General features: G+C 23.9%; 1 protein-coding gene across 1 annotated transcript; it reads right to left on the bottom strand.

Annotated features, from left to right (window-relative positions):
* Window positions 1–408: 408 nt before the first annotated feature.
* On the bottom strand, window positions 409–1,416 carry Phum_PHUM004100 (steroid dehydrogenase, putative; the record flags this gene model as incomplete). The annotated part of the gene is made up of 1 exon (XM_002422600.1): window positions 409–1,416. One exon carries the CDS (start codon window positions 1,414–1,416, stop codon window positions 409–411), a length of 1,008 nt encoding a protein of 335 aa, XP_002422645.1.
* Between the last annotated feature and the right edge of the window lie 10,510 nt (window positions 1,417–11,926).

Here is an 11,926-nt window from a genome sequence, read left to right as displayed (position 1 = left end):
TATTTAAATAATTTATATAAATATATATTTAAACGATTTGAAAATTTTTTTTTTTTTAATAAAATATACCGATAGGAATTGCATATTTCCCGATCACCTTAATCGATGATAACTTCCTCGATAATAATAATAATAATAATTTATAAATAAATCGTACCTGAAATGTTTTGATTACGTAATTAACGAACGTATGACTTTTTATATATGTTCGAACCCCCACACGAAAACCTTTTTCAATGAAATTTCCTTATAATTTTTTTTTTAATAATAATAATAATAATTTCAAAGGTTAATAAAATAAATAAATAAAATTATTGAGTTTTTATATTTTTTATTTAAATACATAAATACATTTATTAAAGAGGAAGAAAAACCGCGCTCGCCCATACCACGACCTGTGCGCCATACCTAATTTTTTTTAATTTCTTTCACTCTATCCATCGAATCGCTCGTTATTTTATTATTACCATTAGTATTATTATTACTATTATTATTATTATAATAATCATTCATGAAAACTTGATTCATAATGGCTCCGATATAGGTTCTAATCCAAATCGGTGGAATTTTAGTAAGGTAACTTTGTAAACCGTGAGCCCAATATCCGGATGAATTATTTAGGATCCCCAATAAATTGATCGCGTTGTTCGCATAAGTTTCCGCATCCGGTATGAAGATCCCCGTTTGTCGTAAACGATGACTGAAATCGTTCATTTTTGTATTTACAAACATGGGTGACAAATGTTGTACGGTTATACCATATTTTCTATATTCGAATCTCAATGCGTCGGAAAAACTTTTTATAAATGCTTTCGATGCTGCGTATACTGTCATGAATGGTAAGGGTTGATGTTCGGAACCTGATGATATGTTAACGATTCCACCCTTTTTCCTTTCCACCATTTTTGGAAGGATCATTTTCGTCATCATTACTGTCGTCGCAATGTTTATGTTTATTATATCCCATAATTCTCGATCGTTTACGTCTCCAACGTACATCGGCCTCGTGTATTGTTTACCAACGTTATTTATGAGCATACCCACGGGTATGTCTTCGAGTTCTTTTTTAATTTTATCGAATATAATTTCACCTTTGCTAAAATCCGCCGTTATTGTTTTAACCGTTACCAAATGCCTGTGCATTATTTCTTGAGACAAATCCGTTAATTTTTTTTCATTTCTGCTTATTAGTACAATGTTTATACCTCTTTTCGCCAAACCCAATGCATATGCTTTACCTATGCCATCCGTCGAACCTGTGACTACTGCCCAGGTACCGAATTTAACGGAAAGTGGTATCATTTCCGACATGAAATGTGCTCTGATCCCTTGAATTATTTTAATTAATAAATCTAAAATGAACCAAGCGACGAAAAAAGCGCCGACGTAGGCGGAAACATTAAAAAAATTCATCATCGTCACGTCCATTTTTCTTTTCTTCTAATCTTCTATCTTTTTCTTTCTTTAATGTTTCATCGTGTCAGACGCCCTGAAACAAATAATAATAATAATAATAATAATAATAATAAATTTTTTAAACATTTCCTTCGTATAACTTCGACTTTTTCCTTCGTACAACAACAACAATAATAATAATAATAATAATAATATTCGTTTTGATAAATTATACAATTAATAATATTATTGATGATGTCGTAACAACAACAACAACAACAATAAATAAAATTCAATGTTAAAACATTTTCGTTTGTTATTCCTTTTGTTATTTTTTTAACAATTGCGATAACTTTAGGTTATTAAAAAATTATTATTATTATTATTATTATTAAATATTTAATTGCAAAAATAAATAAATAAATGCCAATCATCCGAAATAATAATAATAATAATAATAGATAGAATTATTCAACCTTGACTATTATTATTATTATTATTAATTATTTACCTAATAAATAAAAAATTTTTTACTTTTTATATTAATAATAATAATAATAATAATAAAATGAATTGTTTAATAATTTGCAATTAAATAAAAAAAAATTTTTTTTTTTTATTATTTCGGTAAAATTATTATAATTAAACTAATTATGTAAAAAAAACTCGACGGATGATAATAATAATAAATGATAATTAATGGTAAAGTCGTTAAAAGAAAAATTACTAAAATTATTATTATTATTATTATTATTGATTTATATTAATTTATTTATTTATTAATAAATTTTTTTATTTTTTTTTCAAAGGTAATAACGTTTGTGTCAAAGGTAAAAAAAGATAAATTTTAAACTTTGCAATTTCAATAATTGCGTTTGTTTTGCGTTTGTCGATGGGTAAAAAAAAATTATTATTATTTTTTGATACAACAACAACCGTGAATATTTATTAAAATTCAACGACGAGTACCTATCAACCTACCAATCTATCAATTTTACCTGAATGAAAAAATACCTTAATAATAATAATAATAATAATGGAAATTTACCGAAATTAGCAAAAAAAAAAAAAAATCAGGGTCGTTAAATGCGTTTGAAAGAGGAAAATGATAATTTATCGAAATTATTGAACCTATTATTATTATTATTATTATTATTATTATTATTATTATTATTATTATTATTATTATTATTATTATTATTATTATTATTATTTATTTTTTGTGTTCGTGTGTTCCTGGTTTTAAAATGGGATAATCGAATGAATATATATTTGTTTTTAAATAGAACGATTAAACGCGATTATTATTATTATTATTATTATTATGGTTTTGTTTCGCATGCATAAAAAAAAAAAAAATTTTCTCTTCAGGGTGCGTTCAGAAATTATGAAAAAAAAAAAAAAAAATTAATTCACGTAATTTTGTAATACAGATTAAAAATTATTATTATTATTATTATTATTATTATTATTATTATTATTATTATTATTATTATTATTATTATTATTACACAAAACAATTAAAGTTCGTTTAAAATAATTTCTAAAAAGGGCCGGGAGTATCTCCCTCTCTCTCTCTTTCTTTCTCTTTCTTTCTCTCTCTTTCTCTCACTTTCTCTCTCTCTCTCTCTTTCTTTCTTTCTCTCTTTCTCTATCTCTCTCTCTACCTCTCTCTCTCTTTCTTTCTTTCTCTCTTTCTCTATCTCTCTCTCTACCTCTCTCTCTCTTTCTCTTTCTCTATCTCTCTCTCTACCTCTCTCTCTCTTTCTCTTTCTCTATCTCTCTCTCTACCTCTCTCTCTCTCTCTCTCTTTCTCTTTCTCTATCTCTCTCTCTACCTCTCTCTCTCTTTCTCTTTCTCTATCTCTCTCTCTACCTCTCTCTCTCTCTCTCTCTTTCTCTTTCTCTATCTCTCTCTCTATCTCTTTCTCTCTCTCTCTCTCTCTCTCTCTCTCTTGCATACATTTAAAATAATAATAATATATATATTTGAAATGACTTATTGTTAATTTTTTTTTTAAGGAGCAACCAAATAATTATTTACAATGACTTGCCTTTAAATCTTATGGGTCAATGGAAAAAATAATAATAATAATAATAATAATAATAATAACATGTGCTACCGTTATATTTAAGTTAAGAAAACCCCTTCCCCCCCCCAAAAAAAAAAATGAAAAAATTTAAATGTTTGCCAACCGAATAATATATTTTTTAAACGATAAATAAATTAAATACAAAAAATTTAATTATTTTCGTTGTAATAATAATAATCATCATCATCATTAATTAAAAAATTAATTAGGTAATTATAAATAAAAATTATTATTATTATTATTATTATTTATTTATTTATTTATTTTAATCATCACGAATATGATGTGTGATAGAAAATCAAAGGTTCAGACGACGACGACGACGACTGTCATTGCTCTCTTTTTTTTTTAATATTTGTATTCTACTCTTGTTATGATAGGGATTGATTGATTGATTGATTGAATGATAAATTTATTTTTTTATTCGAATAACGTTTGAATTTTAATTTTTACGATAACTGAATATTAAATTTTCTATTTTTTTTTTGTGTCGACGTTGATTGAATTCATAAATAAAAATTATGATTTCTTAAATCGGGATTTGAGTTAAAGTTTTCTTAACTAACGAAAAAGTTATGAAAATTTCAAACAAAAAAAAAAAAAAACAATAAATTATAATACTCTTACATAAGATTCCTTTGATATTATTATTATTATTATTATTATTATTATTATTATTATTTCTTATCGATTTGTCATTTGTATGCCTTTTTTTTCCCTTTTTTTTCTTTTGCTAATTTATTTAGGTCAAAAAAAAAAACGGTTATGTAAAATTATAAAAAAAAAAGAATAATGATAATAATAATGAAAACGATTAACAATAATAATAATAATAATAATAATAATATTAAAAAAAAATTATTTATGAAATTGTAAAACACACACACATACACACAAAATTAGAAAAACTTAAAAAACTTAACCGAATTCACAATTTCTCCCGTTTGTTGTTGTGGTTGTTGTTTGTTTCTCACACGAAAAATTATTATTATTATTATTAATTAAATTCGATCATTTTATTTCGGATTATTTTGATGACGAAAAATCATTCATTTATTATTTTTATCACTCACTCGACACTCACTCGCGCACGATTATCATTATCATTATTATTATTAGTAGTAGTAGTATTATTTCTTATCCCCCCAGAATAATCAAATACATAAAAAAACGACACAACAAAAACGAGTTCGAAAATTTTATTTTATTTAAAGTGAAAAAAATTTCGATTGAATCTTAAACCGGTGGTGGGTACCCTCAAGGGCATCTGCTTCACATGAATCTTACGTATATAAAGATTAATTAATATTTTCTCTCTCTCTCTCTTTCTCTCTCTCTCTCTCCCCCCCTCTCTCTCTCTTTCTCTCTTTTTTTTTTAATTAAAATTTTTTAATCATTGTATTATTCCAGATAGCAGCAGACGACGTATTGTTTCAAAAAAAATTTTTACCGAAGGAACGCTAAATCGAATCGTATCGAAATATTGATTTTATTCTAATCGCCATTTTTATTATTATTATTATTATTATTATTTTTACTCATTTGATAAAGTCCATAAGAAAAATTTAATAATAATAATAATAATAATAATAATAAAGAGACATCGTTAGATACTTAAAAAAAGGGGGATCATTGTCGATATATCGTATCTGGTTTTTTATCATCGACATTTTTTTTTTCTTTAACATTCCAGTAAATAATAATAATAATAATAATAATAATAATGATAATAATAATAATGATAATAATAATAATAATAGAAATGATAAGTTAATTCATCTTGTTACAAAAAAAAAAAAAAGAAAACGTTTGGATTTTAAAAATTGTACGAGGAGGAGGAGGAGATGATGGATGATATTTATTAACATATTACGTAACTCATATTAAACCCCCCCCACATTATTCCCCCCCTTCCCAGACGTTTAAAATCATTTTTCTTTCTTGTATTCTAAAGACGTAACAACTAATTTTTAGTCAAAAAAAAAAAAATTCATTCTTTTATTCAATGGTTGATAATAATAATAGAAAAAAAAAAAAACTAATGTAACGGTTGTTACATTAGGTTGTTAGGCCCCCCCCCCAAAAAAATGAATTTCTTTTTTTTTTTTTGTTTCAAAACATTGTGTTACCGTACATAAGGTTCGAAAAGAAATTTTATTTAAATGGAAACGAATCGTTTAATTTATTTCCGATCATTTTACGTCCCCGTGACGTCAAAATTAACCTGATAACCTCGACAATTGCCAACATCCCCCAAATATAAAAAAATTTTTTCCCGATTTTATGTGGGTCAAAATCACACTAACTGACGTCATCAAATTTATGGGATGGAAATAATCACAAAACGACGACGATTTACATACAATTTAAAAAAAAAAATACTGTTTGTTCATTTGTACCTGAAAAAAAACCTTGAACTTAAAAAAAAAAAACTTTTCGCTTTTTTGTAAGATTTTTTTCGAACCTGATTAATAAATTTCACGGTTACTTCCACTTTATTTTATCATATTAACCTTGTTTTTAATTAATTTTTTTCTTTCCTTTTCTCTTCCTTTTTTTTTTTAAATAAAAATAACGTTTTACTATTTCATTGAAAAAAAAAAAAAATTGATACCTATGACGTCATTTGAAATATGTCAACAATTTTTTTTTTTTTTTTTTTTGTATTACTTCTCAATGAAAATCTTTTTTCTTTATTCCTCTTTTACTCTTAGATAATTTTCTATCTCTTTCTAATTGAAATCAATTTACGTAAAATGAACGAATTGTTTTCAAATATTTAACGAAAAAATTTACAAATTCATTTTCCCTCGATTTATGTATCCGTTATTAATTTGATTCAAAAAAAAAAAAAAAAAAAGTTTCAAAACTTTCTATCGCATTTGTGAGTTACTTTTACAACGATGACAATGTTACTTTCAAAACAATACACGAACCTACATGTTATACCAAAACCTACATTTTTTTTTTTTTCTTAAAAGAAAAATTTTTAAATCATGAAAAGAAAGAAAACCTTTGTAAAACATGAAATTTTAAATTTGTATCGTCATTCACAAAAAAAAAAAAAATGATTGACATGATTAAAAAAATTTTTTTTTTTAAATAAAATAACCTCGAGAACTTTCTTCCTTCTGCTAATTTTATTATTATCAGGTTTTCAGGTATTATTTTCATGCAGCCTAAAAGGTATCATCATGATTATTCCTGTCAGTTTTTTTTTTTTTTAATTTAAAAAAGATACAAAACTTTCTCCTTTAAAATTTTTTGTGGTTTTTTTTTTTTTTTTCTTTTCTTTAACAAGTTACTCATTACGTGTTAAACATCCCAAAAAAATTTTTTTTCTATTACGTAACCTTTTTTTAAAAACTTATTATTACTCCCAACGAAAAATTTATTTTTTTTTTTTTTAAATTAGGGTAACGAATTCGATTACGTAATTAATTATTTTAAAATTAATCAAATTTTATTTTAGAACTGAAAACGAACAAAAAAAAAAAAAAATAAAATAAAAAAGCACAAATTAGAAGAGATTTTTAAACGAGAAAGTTTACAAACAATATTTCGCGAAAAAAGGGTTTCCCCCATTGAAATGCATTAAAAAAAAAAAAATAATAATAATAAGTTTCGAGATGAAATCGACGATTAATAAGGTCACAAAAAAAAAAAAAAAAAATTCTTTAAATAAAATTTTATATAAAAAAAAAAAATAATATAAAATCAAGGGTATGTGTAAACAGTCCAAGATGTTGGTTGTTAGCTTTCAACAAAAAAGCAACAAGGAAAATTCTTGTTGTTAAAAAAATTATTTTTTTAAATTCGTGACCTCTACGAGTAGTTACGACAGGTTAAGTAAAACTTGTTTATCATTACTTTAAAAAAAAAAAGCTTAATTTAAGTTTTTAAACGTACTCAAGTAATAAAATGGAAAGAAAGAAAAAAAAAAAACCGGACCTTAAACATTAGGTTCTAATAAAAAAAAAATGCAATTAAAAAATTAAAAAAAGAAATTTTTCAACGTTTTCTCATTATAAATAAAACTAGTATCCATAAATTTACAAAAAAGTGCAATTCTGACACACGCACACGCACACACACAAACACACATAAACACAAACACACACGCAGACACACGCACACGCAGACACACGTGCACACGTACACACATTTAATAAAAATTTATTTTTGCTAACATAAGTGTCAAGTAATTCATTTAGTTTTAAATTCGTAAATCTTTAAGAGAGAGAGAGAGAGAGAAAATAATTGAAAAGTAAATCAATTATTAAAAACTTTTTTTGTTTTAAAAAAAAAAGAAAAGATTATTAACAACATTCCAAGGTTGTTTGCACACACACACGATTAACGAATATTTTATGAAAATCGCGATTTGGAATTTGAACTTTAGAAAATGTCCGTGTGCTAAAATTAAGTAAGGCAAGTTCAAAATTACATTTAATATTTTGACACCACCACCACCACCACCACTACTACCGCTGTGGGAAAACGACAGTAAAAGGAAAACCATTTTATAATCCTATCATCATCGTTGTAATAATAATAATGATCATGTTGCGATCCCAGACTTTTCGTGTCAATTTTTTATCTTTTTCAAACATCGAAAATTTTCCATTAAAATACAACAACAACAACAACAACAACAACAAACGACGATACCAGAAATGTAAACAATCTTTTTTATCAAAAAATATTAACTTATACTCGATAATAAAATTTTCCGATAAATTCTATCATTTGTAAATCTTTCATATCATTTCGTATTAAATCATCCTATAAATCATCACAAATTTTAAAAAAATTCGTTAAAAAAGAAAACTCACCCGCATTTAGTTCGAAATCGTGAAAATTTTTCCCATTAAATAATATATTAAAAATGGCGTCAAATTTTTTTTTTTTTTTTTTTTTTACTATTTCCGTCCGTTTCGTCCGCGAATGAGAAAAATGTGATTTTTTTTTTTTTTTTTAAATAACGGATTTAATACACGCACGTACGCATGCACGCACGCACACACGCACACGCACGATAATTTTATTTATATATATATATATATAAAATATTAAAAATTGTTATGAATGATCGCGTTATGAAGAAAACTCTATCGTAAGTAATAATAATAATAATAATGAAAATGATTTTCTTGTCGTGTATTCCGACCCGACGTTATACAAATACTAACGAACTAAAATACTCTTCCATAATTCTTTTCTTATAAACCACATTTTACTTATTAACCCCTCCAAATAGTTAATAATAATAATAATAATTTTTTTTTTCGCGCCTTTTTTTAAATTTTATAATTAATTTTTATGAATAAATATATATTTATTCATAAAACGATTGATTTTTGTTCCTTGTTTATATGAATAAATTTATAAAAAAAAAAACCGGTTATCGTTATAAGGTTAAATGTATGTGTGTGTGAGAGAGAGAGAGAGTATGAATGGGAAAAACCGTTAAATGATAATTATATAATTTATATATGTAACCGAATAATTTTTTTTCGAAAAAAAAATAATAAAAAACTTGCCTACCTTTTTTTTTTTTTTTTTTCCGATGTACGTGTTATGATAATGATAATAAAATCCAATAATTCCATCGATGATTAATTTCGAATTCTTCCTTTTTTTTTTTTTTAACTGAAAAAAGAAAAAAATATATATTTAATTATCTGACATTATTTTAAAAAATTAAATACATGCAAATCAATACAAAAAAAAAAAAAAATTTTATTTAGGTTGGTAGGCTTGAATTTCCCGGAAAAAAAAAATTTTTTTTTTTTAAGGAATTGTAAAAAATCGTTAATTTTCAATTTAATATTAAATCCAAAATGGCGTCGAATAAATTAATTATTTAGGTCGCGTTTGCATTTGTTTTTTTTTTTTGCCAATTATTACGTTATTTTATTATTCGTTTAATAATTATTATTATTAATAATAATGATGAAATTATTAATACATATATAAATCGAATTCGTTATTTTTTTTAAAACGCGATGAAAAAAAAAAAATAATAAAAAAATAAAAAAATTTAATTTATATATTTGTCATTTCAATGTCGGTAATGAAATCGTTTTAAATGGGTACAAAGTCATTCGATAAATTTTTATTCGTTTTCAAAAATGTGTAAGAAAAAAAAAAAAAAAAAAAAAAAAAAATAATAATAATAATAATAATAATAATAATAATAAGCAGAAGAAAAATATCTACGTGCGTATACATGTGTACACGCATAATATTTTTGGATTCGTCGTCGTTGTAATTGCTCTAAACGTATTATTATTATCTTTTTCTTTTTTTTTACTTACTTGTTTGTTATTTACACACGTTAAAATCACTCTTCTTTTACAAAAAAAAAATCTCACAATTAATAAAAATATTATTCCCTTATGTAAAATCTATCTATTATTATTATTATTATTATTATTATTATTATTAATTCGTTTAGTTAAAACGAACACAATGTAAATGTTATTAATTAACGTGGACTCTTGCATTCGCTCATTGCGTAAATAATAATAATAATAAAAAAAAAATATTAATAATACTTTTTGTTGTTTAACGTTTGTTTGTTCGTTTGTTTTACACCTATTCTCTCCCCCTCTCTCTCTCTCTCTCTCTCTCTCTCTTCCACTAATAAATAATTTAATAAAGTAGAAAAAATTTTTTTAATGAAAAATTTTTTACAATTTTTTAATAAAATTCAGAGGATTGAATTTATTATTATTATTAATTAATGTTGCTTATTATTATTATTATTATTATTATAAAGTATTAGTCATTTACTAAATGTTTTCATTCGAACATATAAACATTATTATTCATTATTTAACATTAATTAATTAATAATTCTATAAATAAAACAATTAGTATAGAAAAAAAAAATATATATATGGCACGTGGAGTTACGTGAATAGAAATTTTTTTTTTTTTATTTATTTGCATTAGAGAGAGAGAGAGAGGGGGGGGGGAGAGAAAGAGAAAGGGAGGGAGAGAGAAAGAGAGAGAGAGAGAGAGAATCATTTATCATTAAATGTTTATATTTACTTAATTGAAAATTAAAAAAAAAATAATTTTTTACCGAGCGTCCATTACTGGAAAACCGATATCCAGATGCATTAGTTAATTTTAGTAAAAGTTTTAAAACATGGAATCTCAAAAACAAGTTTTTTGTTTTGTTTTCTTTTGTTTTTAATTATTTATGTTTTTGCCCTTTCGACTTCGTAAAATATTTACTCATCTTTTTTTGCTGAGGCGTAAAAATTATTTGTTTTGTTTTTCCCTTTAAAATTTTTTCGTCACAGATTAAAAATTTTGTATTCCGCAAAAAAAAAAAAATTAGTATACCCCAAATTTAAAATGAATAATTAATTGTAAATTTTGTAGGTTGAATTTTAAAAAAAAAAAAAAAAAAAAAACGACAGCTTTAAAAAAATCAGTTCAAGGCGTTTCCGACAAAAAAAAAAAAAAAAAATTGCTTTTAGCTTCTGCTTGTATATTTGACTAAAACATTTATTTAAAAAAAAAAAAAAAAAAAAAAACAATAAATGCGGAAATGTGACGACAAAATGTTTGAAAATAATTTTAGAAAGAAAAACAAGGAAAGACAACATACGACTCATCGGAAGAATATTTCACAAGGCTTATACAAAACAGCAGCAGCAGCAGCAACAGCAGCAGCAGCAACCAAACTCAAACTTTTTTTTTTTTTCTTCTCATCTCTTTCTACGTAATAATATTAATAATAATAATAATATATACATTATTTACTTACTCGTATTCGTCTGCACTGCAAAATTCGATTTTTTTTTTTTTCTTTGTTAGTTTTCCCACTTCGGTTATGAACTTTTGCTTTTCGGATGGGTCCATTTAACTGAAACAAAAAAAAAATAGAAAAAAAATTAAATTAATTTTAAATTTGAATTTAAAATTCGGGCAATTTTCCAATCATTTTCTTATTTTTCTAAATAAAAAAATATTTATCATTTTAAAATATAAAAAAAAAAATATATATATTTGTTTACGTTTTGCATTTGAACGTAGTAGTAGTAGTAGTTGTGCATTTATTAATTTTATTTAAATATTTCATGTCGTTATACAAAATCTACGTATTGTGTTTTACATTTAATAATAATAATAATAAGTGAAACCGTTTTAATTTAAATAATTACGTGTAAAACATTTAAAAAAAAAAAATTTAATTGTGTTGAAACATGATGACCATAAATAATAATAATAATTAAAATAAATACAAAAAAAAATGTCCTAATTTAACCTCGGTAGCTAACCGATAACGTGTCCCATAAATATTTTTAAAAAAAAAAAATGATAAAAAATTAGTTATTATTATTATTATTATTTAGTAAAAAAAAAAAAAATTTATATATAAATCCGTTCAACCGATTTTTTTATAAAAAAAAAAAAAAA

This window comes from Pediculus humanus, genomic scaffold, assembly GCF_000006295.1.
Source record: "Pediculus humanus corporis 1103172107363 genomic scaffold, whole genome shotgun sequence".
Taxonomy (NCBI): Eukaryota; Metazoa; Arthropoda; class Insecta; order Psocodea; family Pediculidae; genus Pediculus; species Pediculus humanus.
This window is presented reverse-complemented; position numbering and strand designations above follow the sequence as displayed.